The sequence below is a fragment of the Corvus cornix genome, chromosome 5, assembly GCF_000738735.6.
Source record: "Corvus cornix cornix isolate S_Up_H32 chromosome 5, ASM73873v5, whole genome shotgun sequence".
Classification (NCBI taxonomy): Eukaryota; Metazoa; Chordata; class Aves; order Passeriformes; family Corvidae; genus Corvus; species Corvus cornix.
Genome location: NC_046335.1, coordinates 47,107,117 through 47,124,938, shown reverse-complemented (window position 1 = coordinate 47,124,938; position 17,822 = coordinate 47,107,117). Strand labels below are relative to the sequence as shown.

Genomic DNA, 17,822 nt, shown 5'->3' with positions numbered 1-17,822 from the left:
CTGTTTTAAAGGTAATTAATTAATGCTTTGCCGCTTTTTGTCTGCATTAAAGTGACAGGAGGGTTATGGGAGGGCGATTGGTTTTGACAAGAAGTCTGTACGCTTTCTACTGTGCAGTGCAGGGGAGGGAGATACACAGTGGGAGCTAATTTCACTCCTGCCTTCATTTAAACACAATGCTTAAATGCATTTAAGTGACGAAGGCATTTAACAACCCTTCCCAGAGGGTTTTTCTTGCTATTTGCACGAGTTTGCCAAGTTTAATATCATTTTATGGAAGTTGTAAAAATGCTGCTTCCTAATGTCTCCTAGTCACTGCAGGCAATTGCCTCATGACATCATCTCTGAAACAACAAAACACACTCAGATCCACTGTACATGCACAGTCAGAGAGATTTCTGCACGCTAAGAGGCTGTAATGGAAGGAGAGGGATAATTCCTTTATCATGGTTTTACATAAAAATACATCCAAATATTAAACTTGTACACTGAAGAAGCATCGAGGAGCCCCTCTCACAGATGAGAGACCCATTGTGATATAGAGCTGCACAAGCTCATCAGAAAAAGAGGTCTCCTCCCACAAAGAGCTTACGTCTGAATTCTAAGGCAGGGAACAACAGATGGAGACAGACAGGCAGATGGAAAACAAGACAGCGCTGTCTACATCCTCGGCACTGATCTCAGCAGAGCAGTTGCCAAGCTAAAAAGTTCTGACCTGAAGAAAAACTTTCTCAAAGTCTGTGGATATAGATGAGGGCTTCTGGGCTTGAACTCACGTCAAATTTCAAACTTCCCTGTCCGGAAAGCAAACAGCCTCAAACCCATCTGTGCACCCACACCTCAAATGAATCTTCTTCATCCAGAAGATGGTCTAGTCTGAGCTTTAAACCTACTGTGTAATGTCAAGATAGAGGCTTTTCCTGGCCACAGGGTTCAGGCTGGCAGTGGTAGCAGCACTGGTAAAACCATTACCTGTGTCAGCAGCAGCAGCCGTACTAAAGCAGCCTCCAGGGACCTCGACAAGGGCAAGTATCACTGTCCTACATGCACGGGAAATGAACAGGCCCTTGACAGCCTAAATACATCAACTGGACAATTACCTCCAATCTACAGGTTGTAAAGTGAGATAATTTAAATGATGGAATAGGCACCTTACCATAAGACCTTCTACAAAAATGAAGAAGGAATCAGGTGAGTTTTTCCTTCTTCCTTTTTGTAACGTTCTTTAGATACTGTAGTTCATCATTAGCATACATTAGACCCAAGAAAAAACAAAATCAGAAAGTAGAGAGGAGATTCTGAAAATATGTGTAATTCAAGGAATATTTAGATAATATTCAGGGATAGGTATTTCCACCTATGGGGACACCCAACATTCTACTCTAGTATAAAGGGCCAATGCTAGAACAGTAACAGCTTTATTGGAATAGCTTATTCTGCAATGTCTGCTCTTATCCACCTTGCTCTAGAAACAAAGTTTCAATAATGCTCATCCATCTTTAAAAGAAAAGTGCCTCTGCCCTTTGCCTTTGTCTTTCTGGAGAAGAAAATATTGGCTGAGAATGCAACTGGTTTCTACTACAGGAGCTGTAATTCTCTGCTGTAGCAACGCTGAGAAGAGCACATAACTAAAAGAAATCTCATCTTGCAGTACTTTAGGCACCCAGAGCACGCCTCCCATAAGCCTTCTTAAACTTTATTACTACTTCACTTTTCCCTCCTGACACTATTCCTACTAGAAGGCTGTCCCAGAACCTCACTGATACGCCTAAAATTCTTCTTCTAGTTTCTAGCCTACTTTCCTGTAAGGCCATTCGACATACATTTTTTTGTGCCAGTATCTTTCTTTAGCTTAAATCCTCCTCTCCCTAGTAATTACCGCTAATGAATACGCAGATGACCAGTACAACCTCTCTTAGACATCATCTGTGTAGATTAACTATGGCCTAACTTTTAGGCCATACCATTCAGACATATTCTTTCAAATGCTGATCATCTTAGGACTCATTCTTTGTTTGATTTCACCTTTCATAAATATGGGTGGTCAGAAATATCAACACCAGCAGCTAGGATCAACTTTTGCAGTTTAATGAAAGAAAAACATGGATTATTTTATTTCAAAGCAAGTTCAGTAAAATAGGCCCAGTAAATGAGAATGGTCAAGGATGTCCCACTAACCATATTTGAGGCTGTGTAACACATGGCGAGTGTGAACAATATTCCACTAAGACATAATAAAGTCTTGCTCCCACAAATGAATCAAGGTAAGGTAATGTCTGTTTCTTAAGGCTGGAAAGGGCCAGCAACAATAATTCCAAGTACCCTCCCTTCCATTAATCTTCCCAAGCTCCAACACTGAAGCGAATGATGACAGTTAAACGTGAATGCTGGTTCTGTTTTTGTTGATCATTTTAACAGATGGACTGGGGAAGGTGTGGGTGTGCTGTGAAATGGCAATTACTGCAGGGAGGGAAATGCAGTTGGATGAAAAGGAAAAGAGATACAAATAAAAAAAAGAGGAACAAAGCAGAGAGGGGACTTAAAAAATGAAGTAAAAAATTCTAGTGACCTTACATTTCACTATATTTTTCTGCTGAATTCACCAGTGAGATACTGAGCAAATGATCAGGGATGGTAACAGCTACATCAGTACTTATTGTACCCAAGCTGCAATTTTGCTCGCACCTTTGTATAAATATCAAATTGGTTCAAGTGAGATATTTTCTAGGAATAGAGGCTTCCAAATAAACCCATATTTATACCCTTTTTCACAGGACACAGCTAAAATAGAATTCAGCTCTCTCCTCGGAATGAACTCTATATTCCCAGCTCCTGTGCAGTAAACAAAGAGCTCCCTTCTGCCTGGCAATCAAAGCAAGCAGCACACTAACAGCATAGGAGTGTGACAGCAGCAGGGACAGCAAACCCAGAGACCCTCAAATAAGGAAAATAAGACTGCAGCTAATAACAAAGAGCTATCCTTTTTTCCTCCCAGCTCTCAGCTCTTTATTATGTATTATTTCAAATTCTTATTCATAATTCAATGGTTAGTGCTTGCCAATAACTACCTGATCTGGGGTTTTTCCCTCCCTGAGGAAGCAAGAGGTTAATTTTGATCAAGAAAAGGAGGGGGATGGGTGTCACTCTGAGACCTCGAATTACCTCAACTGCTTTCTCTCCTATGTGTGTACATTCTCTGCCATATTGCACAACTCAAAACATTTAGGGCATTGTCTCTGCCCTATGGGAAAACTCAGAACAATCTGAAGAAGGATCTAACATTTGATGATCTGCTCCCTAACATACTCACACCATTGGCACTAACACATTTGAGAAAAAAAACAACAAAACAACAGAGAAGCTGGCATGTTTACATCATGGAAAGGAAACCAAGCTTGAGAGAGACTTGGTTGCTTTCTTGGCCACGAAGAACAGCTGTCTCATGTCTCAGGATACTGCCCTAACCTCTGCTGTGTTCTTTCCATGAATATACTTGTGAAAATGTTATTTCTTTACTCTTTAAAAATCTGTTTTAAAAAAGTATTTTAAAGTGCCTGATATTTTTTTTTCAACCAGCACTATTTATGTACTGCAAATGTGATGGCTACTGGGTTTGCAAAAGTAGGGATATTATTCTCCCCTATGCCACCAAATAGAGCATGACCTGGATCGGTAACAAATGAAAGAAAAACCCAGCTGTCAGGTAATGGTGTAAAGACTTGTGAAGGGAGTTTCAGTTAACTTCTTAGCAGAGAGGTGTCTGCATCCCAAAAGCACCGTCACAGCTGGCACAGACTGATGCTGTTGTTACCAACCTAAGCAGAGAGGCCAACCAGTGATCTGAGAGTTTATTTATAAATATTTTAGCAGACTGAAGAACCAGGAGGAGTTTTAAATTTACATTTCTTTATACATACTCCCACTCAGAATCTGTGAGCTTAGTAAATCTGTATAAAATCATCACCACGGCCTGACAATAGGATTTACAAGGGCAATGTACCCATAAAGGCACACGCCTCCACTGACAAGCAGGCAATCTTACTTTCCAAAATTATTTTAATTGCTAATGTTTTTTAATTCCCTAAAACATTAACACAGTGTTAGTGAAGGATACAATCACTACACAGTCCTCACCCTTGCAGGGTCTGTGCTGTAGTGATAGGAGGCATCCCAGGTGCAGACTCAGCGCTGAATGCCAGGAGCTCAACATTGTGGGCCTAACGGTGCTCAGGACCACAAGGCACATAATGAAAGAGCAGACTGGCAGACACTTGTTCTGAAGGCTGCTAGAGGATAATGCAGAGCAAATGAAGGATAGAATACAATGCAGCTTGCATGGTGTGAAGTTAGAAGCCAACACTTCGGTCAGAAATGTAAGAAAATCATACTCCGTTTAATGGCAAAGCTTCAAATACCAGTCCTAACACCTGTGACCTTCAAACACTTACACCACACCCCCAGGAAACTGCTGGTATCAGACAGACAACTCAGGTGAACTCCAAAAGGTGTGAATGGGTCAGTCTGTGATGAGCTATGAGGGATTTCCTCTAAATGCCCAGTGTTACATACGAAAGGGAGTCATGAGGCTACAGAAAAAACCACAAAGGCAATCTGTCCTCATGACTCAAAAGAGATGGTAACTAAACTTCTTCCCAAAGACTCCACTCCTTCTTTGCTCAGGAGCAAAGACAGAGAAATGCCAGTAAATCATCAAGTTACCTTAGCTGCTCAACCATTCCTGCAACAAGGCGAGAAAGGAAGCCTTGCTCACACTGCCTCCTTACCGTGAGACGTTTCGAGGCATCCACTTCAATCATCCCCCGCAAAAGGTTCTGACAGTCGGGGGGGATAAAATGGGGCATGTGGAACACTCCACGCTTCACCTTCTCCAGCAGTTGCCGCAAGTTGTCGTCATCGAAAGGCAGGGCACCCTGCAAGGATGGGACAGAGCCGTCAATAGGAGAGAACTGGAGAGGCCCAAAGGAGAAAAGCCAGGATAAACATGGTGAAAGAATTGAAAAGGGGAAGTCACTCATAATGAATTATTGTAATGAGTGAAAAAAACTTTTTATACATTGAAAATAAGTAATTTCTTAGTGCTGCTGTATTTCCTCTAACATAGGAAACAAAACTCAGGACATTGCTTTTTTTATTAGACCTTTAATTAGAATAGAAAATGACTACCAGTATAAAGTAAAATACAAAATATGAAATTGCCTTTCCAGGCAAATTCACCAAAGATGCACGGATTCACTTAAATTCAGCTCAAGCTTTTGATCTGCTGGTATTCCTCCTGGGCATACTTTCACAGCAGCAATGTTTATCGTCTCCTTATTTTTAATCTTCCTGAGACACATTTATTGCAGACATTGAAAAGGAGGTGAACAGCCTTTGAGAGACTTTCAGTAAAGAACATGCTCTTTCTGATGGAGCATTGAAATGACACAGCTGAAAGAAACCCCAACCAACATTAGCCTTTGGAAGCAGCAGACATTCTACCTGTTTAATATACTCCATCCAGTTCCCATGCTGTGGTCAGGTCATCAGTTCCTATTGCTTCCCTACTGTAGCTCACTTACATGAATGGCTTGAGGTTTTTTTAGCTGAAACTACATTTTGAATAGATCATCAGCTTGCCACAAAAAGCAGTAAAAGACCTATCCTTGCTGCAAGGACAAAAACGAAAAAGAGAAGTTGAAATCTTTAGGATAACTCTACCGACTGAAGCTGATACCCCTTTATAGCAAGTCTGCACCTTCCTAGATATTCTCACTTCCTTCTCTCACTGCCTAATTCTAGTAGGTGCCGAGCTTCCTTGATTCCCAGGATGGATTGTGGGAAGCTGCAAGCTGTCAGCTGCTGTGATAATGAAGCTTTAAGTTGTCAGCTCTGGCACTGCTCTTACTACAGTGAGTAGTGCATCTGTATAAGCAATCCTGTGCCTATGGTTGAGGGAGAGGAACAGCTCCATTAACAGCAGCCTCAGGAAGATGCCTGATGGCAGCCACGACTGGGCACTACTAACTGGTGTTTGTTCATTCAAGTGGCCTCGAAGGAAGAGCCTCCCTGCCTTCTGTAACCAGCCTCCTGAGTTACCTGCATTTTTCCTATCCATTCCAGACTTAAAGGAAAATCAATTCTGATAGTTCAGTATTTTGGCTAACGCAATTTAAGTCCTGATGAAGTCAGAAAGGATGTTGTGTGGCATTTCCTGAAGGTGACAACTACACCTCTTTTATTACTACCATCTGCTATTATATCTTGAGAATTTTTGCAGGGTTTGTCCTGACATAATTAACTGGCAAGCTCTGCACTCTCCATCAATAATAGACTTATTTCAATCATTTTTTAGGCTCGTGTGTATGTAGGAACAGATGAAGATGCAGCAACAGACACCAAGTCTTGACAGAGAATCCCCCTAAAAATGAAAAGCCTGCTCCTACAAATCCCAACCATCTTGACACATTCTCTCTTCTGTTCTTACAAATTTAAGAAGTTATATTAAGAGCTCATTATACAGTTCTATTTTATCAGCTATGAAAGTAACTGCTCAGTAAGAGATGACCAGGTGCTATCTAGTGTGACAGTTAAAATTCTTCTCATGCAACATCAAGATAAAAAAATTAAAACATCAAAAATGTCAGTGAATTGTAACGACTAAAAAGAAAAAAGGAGTAAGATTGGTTAAGGGGAATTAAAGCATCATACTGAGATTACTTCAAGGTATTTTGATTTGAGCCATTAAAAAAGAATCAGCATATCTTTTGATACAAAAATCCTCTAAAATTTTAAAGTATTTTAAACAAAAATAATATGCAGAATCTATGTCTTATTTTACACTGTACAAGTGCTTTTTTCAAAATAATACATTTAAGTGAAGCAATTAGGTTTACTGAAAAATGTACAAGAATATAAAAATTTTACTTCAGGCTTGTTACTTTTAGAATTATAGATGATCAGCTGAACTATTACAGATATAAAGCAATTAACATGCACATAAAATCTATATTCACACAGAGTATTTTATCTGCATGTAGTATATGCTTATAGTAACATACACTATGTTTTCCTATATCATACTATGGAAATTGATAGCAAATGCCAAGCCTATCTGCCTTCAGCTGGACACCCAGTTGTATGTTTAGGAGTGCTATAATAGCACAGTGTTTCAGAATAAATTCTATGGAGAATTGAAACTCTGATCAAAAGAAGGGTAAGTTACAAGATACCAAATTTTGAACACTAGAAGTATTACTAAGCCAGATGGAAACTAATTTAAACTTTGTACTACTGGCTCAGTTTTATATTCCCATGTGTACCAAATGAAAATGTAGCTCACTGCTTCCATGAAACAAAGATGACGTTCTCAAGTCTTCTCTTGAAAAAATACTGCAGTTAATGTATGCATGTACTTGCTGAAGCACATATATACACATATAGCAGAAAAAAATGAACGCATCCCAAACCCAGCCATATTTTGATCCCGTGAAGGACAACTTGTTTGAACCTCTCTGTATCCTGAAGTTGTAACCCTACACATCCTTTCCTGATGTGGTGCAACACCACAACACAGCAAAGAGCATTTATGGAGATAAGTTTTTGATGCCTGTCTGTGCTCTCCTGTGCAGGGCAGCAGTGTTTCAAAGAAGCAATGAAATATTCCTCATGCTTTTCCTTTGGGGCTGGTGTAGAACTAAGAGTAAAGGAAGCCACTAAGAGATACAAAAATAGAGGACTAAAAAAACCCCATCCGTTCATGATGTCAATAGAACTGCCATTAAATACAGCAGCACTTTCAGATTTTTCTTTTCTTTTTAAAGGCTAGTGCAAGGAAGATGACTCACCACTAGCAACGCAAACAAAATGACTCCACAGCTCCAGACGTCTGCTTTCCTTCCATCATATTTTTCTCCCTGCGCAGCAATGACACAGAGGTTCAAAAGACCAATCGCTAGTAAATGAATTAATTATCCTTGAAGAATGAGAGAGGGGAGAATGGGAAACCCCACGTTTCAATTCAGCTACCTGCTTCCCACGGTGGCCTTCCCAGCTAAGAGGAGGCCACTACACAGTCCGCTAATGGAATTTTTGTGAACATCGGTTTACAGTCTTATCTGGGATCTGTGAGAAAAGGCTCAGAAGTGGGAGCAGGGCAGGAATGGTTGACAATTCACAGATTATCAGATCTGGCATTTAAACAGAGTCAGAGGTGCACTAAGGACATCAAGAAGGTGTGTTTCCCTGCCCTGGTTCTTCAGGGAGCTTGTCACCAGCCACGTTCTTTGCAAACTCATAGCGTTGTCTGGACAGCCGCTCCTGCTGTGTGCTTCCTACTTGACTTTACATTAGAGACATGCTTTGGAAGAGGGCAGTCTTGGGCACTGAAATCTTGGATACTTATTTGCAGAGGACAAAGGGAGAGGAGAGGGGAAGAATATTGTTTAGTGGAAACCAATATCACTGACAGTCAACTCCAGCTCTTCTACTGAGATGACAGCTACATCAGTGACAGAAAGGCTGAGGGGACTGCATCCCTTGGGTCAAAAGATCAAATTAAGCCAGGCTCCTGTATTCTGTCTGATCACATGATACGAAGGGTACTGTGAGAATAACACACAATTATTTCCCTCATACCATCAATGTGGCTTGATTCAGGGCTGAGCCAAACAAACAAAACTCTGTTTAGGTTCCTTGTGTCCTTTCCTTTCCCTCTGCCTTGGGCAGATTTCTTGTACAGAGGGTTTATCTGAGTACTTGCAATGAGTGACACTTCAAAAAAATTATTTATATACACTAGTATTAACCAACTTACCCGGATGACTTCAGGACAAGCATAATGTGGTGATCTGAAAGACAAAATACAGTAAAAATGAGCACGTAACAGCCTGGTATTTATGGTTATGTGCATTTCCATTTTGTTTAGCAGAGTGATGATAGACTTGCTTATACAGAATACAAGTGTGCAAACCAGCACATTTTTCCTTACCTCAACAAGAACACATTTCTAACAAGCTCAGAAAATGTTCAAGAACTAGCATAATTTAAAACTCTATGGCCCTGCTATGAGCTTCTTCAAAGCGAGCAATGGAGAGAAGACCAGGCATATTCTGTGAGTATAGAATTCCAGCTCTCTAATCCCATCCTTTAACTTGGCCTTGTATCTAATTAAAAGGAAGGCCCACACTGCAAAGCCTTTTACAGGAAAAAAGACAGATGCATCCCTAAACCATGTCTGGTATCTCTCCTGCTAAGATGACTCTCATTTACGCCACTGGTCACAAAAGCTGCCAATACATGATTTCAACATGCCTTTTTTTTTTTCTTAAAAAAACTAAAAAGGATGGACAGTAGCACTACTACCTGGTGAGTTAATATATTCTTTTCACATCCCTCTACCCATATATCTCTTGTTTGATTCCTGGCTGAGAAGAGTTAATTACTTCAACTTGCCAGGTAATAATTTTAATTCCTAAAGATTATAGCCATGGCTATTTATTTTATAGCCTTCATTAAAGTAACTTGACAAGTAAAAGAGATGCAAACTATCTGAAACCCATGTGCAAATCATGCTATTGTTTATATTGACACCTCCCAGCAGCCCCTGAGCCTGTCTTCATTTGTGCATGTGTTTCTTGTGACAAATGCAATCATGGCTGGGCAATACCTGTCTCACAAAGTAATGAGCAAACCAGAAGCACAGTGAGGTTAGCTTTGTGCTAGCACGCTATATTAATGCCTAGTGAGACAGCCCATTAATTGAATTTCCATACACACTACACTTATCTTATGGCAAAATATCATCCCATGGGCATGGAATGCCCTAATTTGGTGTCACAGCTTTTGGCAGAGCATGACAATAAACTCAGGGTACACTTGGGAGTGCAGTTACCTTATCAGCAAAACCTACATGAGGAGAGAGAAATGCAGCTGATCCCTCACAAATTTTAGGAAAGGTGGAATTCAGCAGCTTAGTCCAATATTTAATACGTCAACTGTGGACCCACTTAAGAGATGGAGTATTCACAGGTATTCTGACCAATCTATCTGCTCAGTAGTCCATTAGTTTAGACAACATTTTAAAAGCCTTGGTTCAAGAGTCAAAACAGGTAACAAAAGCCAGAGCCTCCCTCAGAGAGCCGGCTAGAGTTGGTCACTGGAAGACCAGAAAGAATTAGTTTTGTATCTAGTGGGTAGGACAGACTACCCAGGCTCTCTGTGTAGCTCCATCACTGACAGCCATGGAAACATGTACAAAGTTACTTAACATTTTAAAAAACTGCAGCTGGCCCTGGTTTGAAAAAGATGACCAGAACCTCACCATGAGTCTACTCTTCTAACTAAATCAAGAGCAATGCCACCGCAGCTTTCACACCTCACAACAGAGAAAATGAGGCCAGAGTGAGACACTGAATTGCTTAATGTTATGTACATGTTCCTAAACTTCCAAAATATATTGTTTCCTGTGATTTTGCCTCTTTACAGCAAACCAAGAGCTGCACTACACCTACTCTTTTTAAAACCCCAAAGTCTAAACCACAGTCACAACACTGGACTAACACAAGATTTTGCAAGCTTTTAGAAGACAAATTATCCTTGAGAAAATGCTTGACTAGTGATGTTGTCTTTTTCTCATATCCAACAGTGGTGTAGAATGTACAGGCCATCCCTAAGGCACACAAAAATCACAAGGAGCAGCACCACAACTGGGGCTGCAGCCCAGGCCTGACAAGTACAACTCTCACTAGTGCTGGACTGCTTACATGGAACATTGAAGGAAGGCAGTGTGGGAACTGTAGGGAACATAGTAATACAACTGGTACTTAGCATGTTTGAGTTTCTCACTCTTGCATGTATTTTAGCTTCTGCAAGGCACAGCTGCCTTTCCATGAGAGTCATGAACACACCCAGTACATTAAATGGCTACTACACATGATGCCTGTGGCTGACCTTGAAACTTTAGCCAGACCTCTCAAATCCCGCATAGTATCCTGTGCAGTTCAGCAATACCTTTCAGTACAATCCTTTTTGGATGGCTATGGCACTAGGGTGCAGTGGAAGAGTTAGTATCTCAATTTGCAGTGTTCCTGAATTTTTATTTGTATATTTTAACTCCAACAAGGATTTCAGAACTCTTAATTGTGGGTGCTGCGCAGTGCAACCACCTTGAAAGCTTCCTGTGCTAACATCCTTGAAAAGACAAATGTAAGCATTGTGAAGAACTCAAGATAGGTACATATGTATTTACATGTCCCACTAACAAATGCCCTTAAAGCACTTACCTTCCTGACGTCTGCTGAACTGCGGTGGAATGTGCCATGTATCTTAAAAGGCACCACCGAAATTCTGCAGAAGTCTAGGAGACTGGGTGGAGAAAATGCTATAATAAATCCTTTGAACAAGTTGGATTGATTCAATCATTCAACAGCTGCATTGCAACTGCCCAGAGAGCACAAGTTTCTGGCACTGCCATTCTGAATTCTTGCCAGCATACACTAGTTAGATATCTGCAGCATTATCTTGGCTAACAGCTTTAAAAGGGATCCTCCAGTCAGCCAGAATCCATAAAAAACTCATTTCCATGCTACCAATCACAGAGCAACTTCAACTGCTGTAAAGACAAAACTCAAATTTAATCAAAAATCTATTTATCTTTCTACAGAGTCATGAATATTTCTTTGGCTCTTATCACTAATTATTCAATATAGATGTGTCAAGAGCAACATTCCCTGTCTCTTCCCCTAGGCCACCTCCTCATCATTCTGCTACATCTCTGTGCAGCAAAAGCCCCAGTCTGCCCTTGATAACAAATAAATATATCGTTCAGCAAGATCAAGACAGTTGCTGCCTGCAAGTACCGCTGCAAAAAAAGCAGCGATGTTGGCAGTGTTTATTTCCAGGGTGATGTGGATTTTCCAAGGCTAGCCTGCCTGGGGCAGGAAGGGCTCTTGAATGGTTATTCACAGCTGTGACTCTAGGACACAATAATCTTAAGGATCTTAGGGGACCTTAGAGCATTTACGTGGCATTTAACCCAGAGCAAATAAGAGAGCAACGGTGAAATCCAGGACAGCTCTGGACAGTTAAGCCAGGCATTCAGAAAGAAATGTATATATCCTTGATGTATCTTTTCTGAATTTCATCTGAGAAACTAGAATAGTTCTTGACCTGTGCACATCAAGATATTGTGCAGCTGCAGTAGATCTGAGACAACCAGGGTCACATCTTCAGTGCAGATGTGATGTGCCTGTGAGTTACAGGTGTTTTTATGTAGGTAAGAGAGACATGCACCATACACACACAAATCCATTGGGCACATATGGTTTATCTGGGAACACACAGTAACTGCTCTGCCAGAGAAGTGGTTGGTTGATCAAGAAGGGCAGGAAAAGCTTTGTGATCCTACTTCACAGTGTGACAAAACATGTGTTATACTGCCTGATGGGTTCCCAAGTCCCAGTAAAGATGAGTGTCCATGCCCCAGTCCTTTGGTCTCATGCCTTAAGATGGTACTATTTGGGGAGGAAGAAGAGCTTCTCTGAGTCCCATTTTTTAGGCCTCACAGACAGAGACAGAGTTTCTGCAGAGAGGAAGGAACAAGAAGTCTCCTTTCCACTGTTTTTCTTATGCATGAAGTTACCTTGACATAGGATGTTGTACAGCTGCAGAGAAATCCTCACAGATCTGGCTGGTTTTGCTGTTGCTCGATCCTAGAGCCCTTCTTTCCCCTCTCTTAATCACTCTCTCCAAGCTGGCTTTCAGATGCAGGCGTTACTCACTAAAGCAAAAGGCTGCCTCTGCTTTCCCCCACATGCTGGGTAGCAAAGGGCTGAGATGAAGGGGAAGACCAGAGGAGTAGCAAAATAGATAAAGGGAATTCAGGAGAAGGACACTGGCATTCCGAGTAGAGAAAGTGACAGCCACAGATCACAGAGAAAAGATGGGGAGAGACTAACCAAAGGTGCCAGCAGCAGTAGGTAGTTAAGGCTGCAGTGAAGGCAGGAGCTGTAGGTAAGGCTGTAATTAAGGTAGTAGGTGTAGTTCAGGTTGAGTGCTATATTGCCATTAAAGCTTCAACTCAGTTATTTACCTTTGGATGAGGAAACTCAGCATCTAGCCCTCAGCCATCTTACAGCTGTTTACTCCTCAAGAGCAATTACATTATTGGGGAATCTGCAAATCAGTTCATTAATTATCAGTTCAAATTTTTAAATCTTGGAACCTTTAAGAGATCATAATTTTAAAAATTAACCAGACCTTTGTATTAAAAGGGCACAAAGATCGCCAAATTAAGCATCCAAAAGTTAAGAACTGGCAAAAAAAAAGGTTGAAAATGTTATACTGTTCTCTTCAGGTACGTCAGGTGGATGTGTTGTTGTGCCCAATGCCTCTTTTCTACTTGTGACTGCATTGGGAAGTCTGTAGCAACGTGAGGGAACTTTAATGTCAATATGGACAAGCTTGCATGCACGCGGCTGACCGACATATGGGAGATTCAAACTCTCTGTCCCCGCCAGAAAATTCTTCTGGGGAAAAAAATGAACAGGTGCCTTACACCGAGATGCTCACAGGTACTTATGAGTTGCATGTTCCCCAGTTTTCAGAATCACAGTGCTACACATCCAAAGCTTGATTTGCAGCATTTTTAAGCATGTGGAGCAGCAGCTGCCGTTGGTAGGCACCGTGCTCTCCAAGTAAAGGACTGTTATCAAGCACCAAGTATCCTGATGTATTGGGACCCAGAGCATCCAACTGTACACCCAAAGACAATTTTGAGTTTCATTTTGCAGAATTCTGTGTCCTCATATAAATGGAGATAACCAGATCAATGTGGCAAACATAATATGAAAACAGTATAATTAATATTTGCAATCCTAAGACACAGTGATGAAATCCTACCTAGCATTCATAGCAAGGCTTGAATGCAGTGAGCAGAAGTTATAAATGGATCCATAAAATGAACGATGAGGAAAACCCAAACATTAAATAGCTGTTTACTCACAAAAATACGACATCCAATCATCAAATGAGGCAAAGATTTGTTGAAAAAAACCTGTACAAGCTCGTACTTAATGGGCATATTCTAATGTGCACAGGCTAAGTAAATGTTACACTGCCAATCCAAAGAAAAGCACATCTTAAGTTCTCAGGGGTTGATTTTGCAGAATCTAAGCTCTTTTAACATACCTTGTGATGTATTATAGGTGATGCTGGTACCAATGTTTATTAATAAGGTTGTCTGGTATTTCCCTTTATAATCCTCATTTTAAGTTCTTTGTAACTTACTATCAATCTAACAACAATTTTCCTTGCTTTTTGTCTGTCTCAGACTGGTTTCATATATTTGTGTGCATGCATGCTGTGTATGGGCTGAAACAGTTCCACTATCTACTTTAAACTAAATGTTTTTTCATATAAAGAAGAGAAAGAAAAAATTCTAGTATCCTCCACTGCAAAGGGAAAACCTGAGTATTTATTTGCATTCTCTAGAAACTATGTTAGAAAAATACACCATTTCACTAGAAAACTGCAGTTTGCATTTACTAGCAGAAACTCTCTAGAGCATTAGGATCAAAATCCTACATTCATTGGTACCACTCCACAGAGTAATTTTTTTATGTGAAACTATGAGGTGCTGTGGATGGGGTCACCACATGATACCAAACTTTAAAACCAGCTAAGTGCAACACGAATGAAGTATATCTAGGACTGACAGCAACTGACTCAGACAACCAGGTATAGGAAACTAGAGCTGGAACCTAGTAAAAAAGAGGGAAAGAATCTGGGATTTGGGGGCCAAATATGGAGCAGAAATGAATGGGAGAAGTCAGCAAGATTATAGTACAAATCAGGAAGGAGACGGGAATGGAGTGCTGCAAATGGAAGCTCTTGATAAGATGGGGTAAAAAGTACTAATTCTGGCATTTCCAAATTTAAGAGTTTAAATTTGCAACCCTAACAATAACTGGATGTAGGACACTTGCATATGTTTTAGACATATGTACACGTTAATTATAAAGGGGAAAAGTATGTGCAGCATCATGTCATGTAACTAAAATCAGAAATGGTGCTTGGACACTGAGGTGTATCTGCCCTCTGAATTATCTGCTCACCACAGGTCTGCTGATACACGAATGACTTGCTACGATGGAGAACTAAAGCAGAGAAGGGCAATGCATCTCGTCCTAGACCACCATGAATGCCTTCAGCAGAGACAGAAATCAAGCTCAGATAACCTGGGTCTCAGACCTGAGGTTTAGCCAAAAGGCAGTCACTCTTCTTGCCTAGTGACAATTCAGGATGGATTGGACAACATCTCCCATTCTGAAACACTGCAAGGCAGCACGCCAGGAAGAATCACTGCGAAAGAGACGGGGAGCGTCTCTGCGTGCCACTTCCTGGATGGGTAAAGAGGAAGAAGAGCTGAAGAGATCTAAAATAATAGAAATAGCAGCCTATCACATCTTTCTCTTTCTTCTTTGTCTGCTGCTGGCTGATAGACCCTCCCTGCTTCTGAAGGAATGAAGAGACTCACTGTGTTATCTGGCATTTCAAGGACCATCTCTCTGTAAGCCTGCCTTGCTGTGCAATTTCTGCCATAAGCAGAATTAGTCCTGCAGAGCCTACACACAGCTCCTCTTCCCCTCAAGGGTCTAAATATACTAAAAAACTACAGCTTATTCCTCTGTGCTGTGCATATGCAGGATTTGCACAATACACATTTCTATAATGGGGATTTGTTACAATCAAGGCCCAACGCGCAGTCTGTCAGTGACAAATTATGTCAGTGAAACAGCAAGTCCATCCTTACCTCCTTCTCCTACACAAACACATGTGGATTGAACTTTTATTGTTTCCTCCAGGTAGTCTGTCAGTGCTGCAGAAAACCATGCAGACCTAAGGAGTAACTCCCAGAAAACACTGAGATATGCAATTACATCATACCTCAGGCTACATGAGGCTACTCTTCATGAGGTCAGTCAAGGCTCTGTGGTAACCTAAAGACTACCCAAACTTTGCACTAAACTTAGCAGTTCACTTGTGATAGCAAAGAATTTTTGACTGCAGTCTCCCCGCTTTGCTGAACTGACAAAGTTAGCTGTACCACACGGCTCAACCCCATCTGAGCCTCCCACTCTGACTGACAGAAATACCTGGAGACTCCTTGCTCATGACTGTCAATGGGAATGTTACAGTTTCATCTCATTATCAGTGTTCACAGTACAGATAAAGCCATTCTCGAAATTAACTTATGGGTGCATGGAGGAGCATCTCATTAAAGCTCAGTATCTCAGCCATGATTCACTCTGTTTTGTTCCTTTTCATGCTGGCTTTACCTACCCAACTACATGGGTAGGTAGAACTGCTGCCTCGAAAAGCTCTGAGGCTGGTTACTGTGTGTGCTCCAAGGGAAAGGGAGTCATAACTAGATTACCTTTCTCTGTGAAGAGTGTGGCGTATCGTTACATATTCCTGCCTCCCTTCCTCCCTTCGCCCCCCAAACCAGAGAGATCACAAGACACCAGTATCAGCCATGCTGGGCTGCATGCCAGGAGAATTAATGAAGTGGTGTAATAGCTCACATGGAGGCCTAGTGATTGGCAACACACTTAAAATGAATCTGCAAGGTAGGAGATCATAGCGTTGCCGCTGTGTTCTGTTTATTACAAGCACATCTCTTCCGTTCCATTGATTTCTTTATTAGTGGATTTTAAGGCCACAATGTGGGGGCCGGATCTGCTTGAAGAATGGAGGTTTGAATTCCAGCACAGCTTATGGGAAGGAAGCCTCCCTTTGAGACTCCAGATCTGGATGATAGAGCTGGGTGCTAACAAGAACAGGAACCCTACCGAGAGGCTCCCGAGGAGTTTGAAAAATCCTACAGGGCAATTGAGGCTGGGTTGGTTTTTATACTTCCTCTTTTTTTTTCTCATGGAAGGAAGGGGAACAATTTTATTCCCCTTGCTTTGTGTCAGCTGCAGAGAGGACTGCATTTCCTGATCTAGAGGGGAAATTTGAAAGCAGCTCCAAGCAACAGATGTGCAAAATCACAGAATAGTTTGGGTTGGAAGGGATCTTTAGAACTTAACTAGTCCAATGCCCCTGCAATGAGCAGGGATATATTCAACTAGATCAAGTTTCTAAGAGCCCCATCCAATCAGACCTAGAATGTTTCCAGGGATGGGGAATCTACCACCTCTCTGAGAAACATGTTCAGTGCTTTACCACCCTCAGTGTAAAAAACTTCCTCCTTGTATCTAATCCACATTCACCCTTTTTTAGTTTAAAACATTATCTCTTGCCCTATCACAACAGGTCCTGCTAAAAAGTCTGTCCTCATCTTTTTTACAGTCCCCCTTCCAGTACTGAAAGTTTGCAATACGGTCTCCTGGAGCCTTTTCTCTCCAGACTGAATAATCCCAACTCTATCAGTCTGTCCTCATGGGGAAGATGTTACAGCCCTCCAACCATCCTCATGGCCTCCTCTGGGCCCACTATAACAGGTTCATATCCTTCTTATGCTATGGACCCCTCAAAGCTGGATGCAGTGCAGGTCTCACCAGAGCAGAGCAGAGCAGAGCAGAGCAGAGCAGAGCAGAAGGGCAGCATCCCCTCCCTCTCCCTGCTGGCCATGCTGCTTTGGATGCAGCCCAGGACACATTTGGCTTTCTGGGCTGCAAGTGCACATTGCTGGCTCATGTCCAGCCTTTCCTCCACCAGTACCCCCAAGCCCTTCTCAGCAGCACTGCTCCGAATCCTTTCATCCCTCAGCCTGTATTGATTATACTGAGTGTCTCCCTACACAAGTACAGGACCTTGTAGCT

At 41.5% G+C, this 17,822-nt stretch overlaps 1 protein-coding gene across 14 annotated transcripts in view; it reads right to left on the bottom strand.

The window, feature by feature from the left end:
- The window catches only part of BRSK2 (BR serine/threonine kinase 2), a 310,737-nt gene that overhangs the window by 64,520 nt on the left and 228,395 nt on the right, over positions 1-17,822 (bottom strand). For all 14 annotated transcript variants that reach the window (XM_019284082.3, XM_019284091.3, XM_019284094.3 and 11 more), the window contains exons 6-8: positions 8,813-8,846; positions 7,845-7,913; positions 4,785-4,931 (exon numbers count right to left, since the gene is read on the bottom strand). In XM_019284082.3, the coding sequence (XP_019139627.1) occupies positions 4,785-4,931; positions 7,845-7,913; positions 8,813-8,846 (250 nt within the window). The remainder of the gene's footprint in view (positions 1-4,784; positions 4,932-7,844; positions 7,914-8,812; positions 8,847-17,822) is intronic.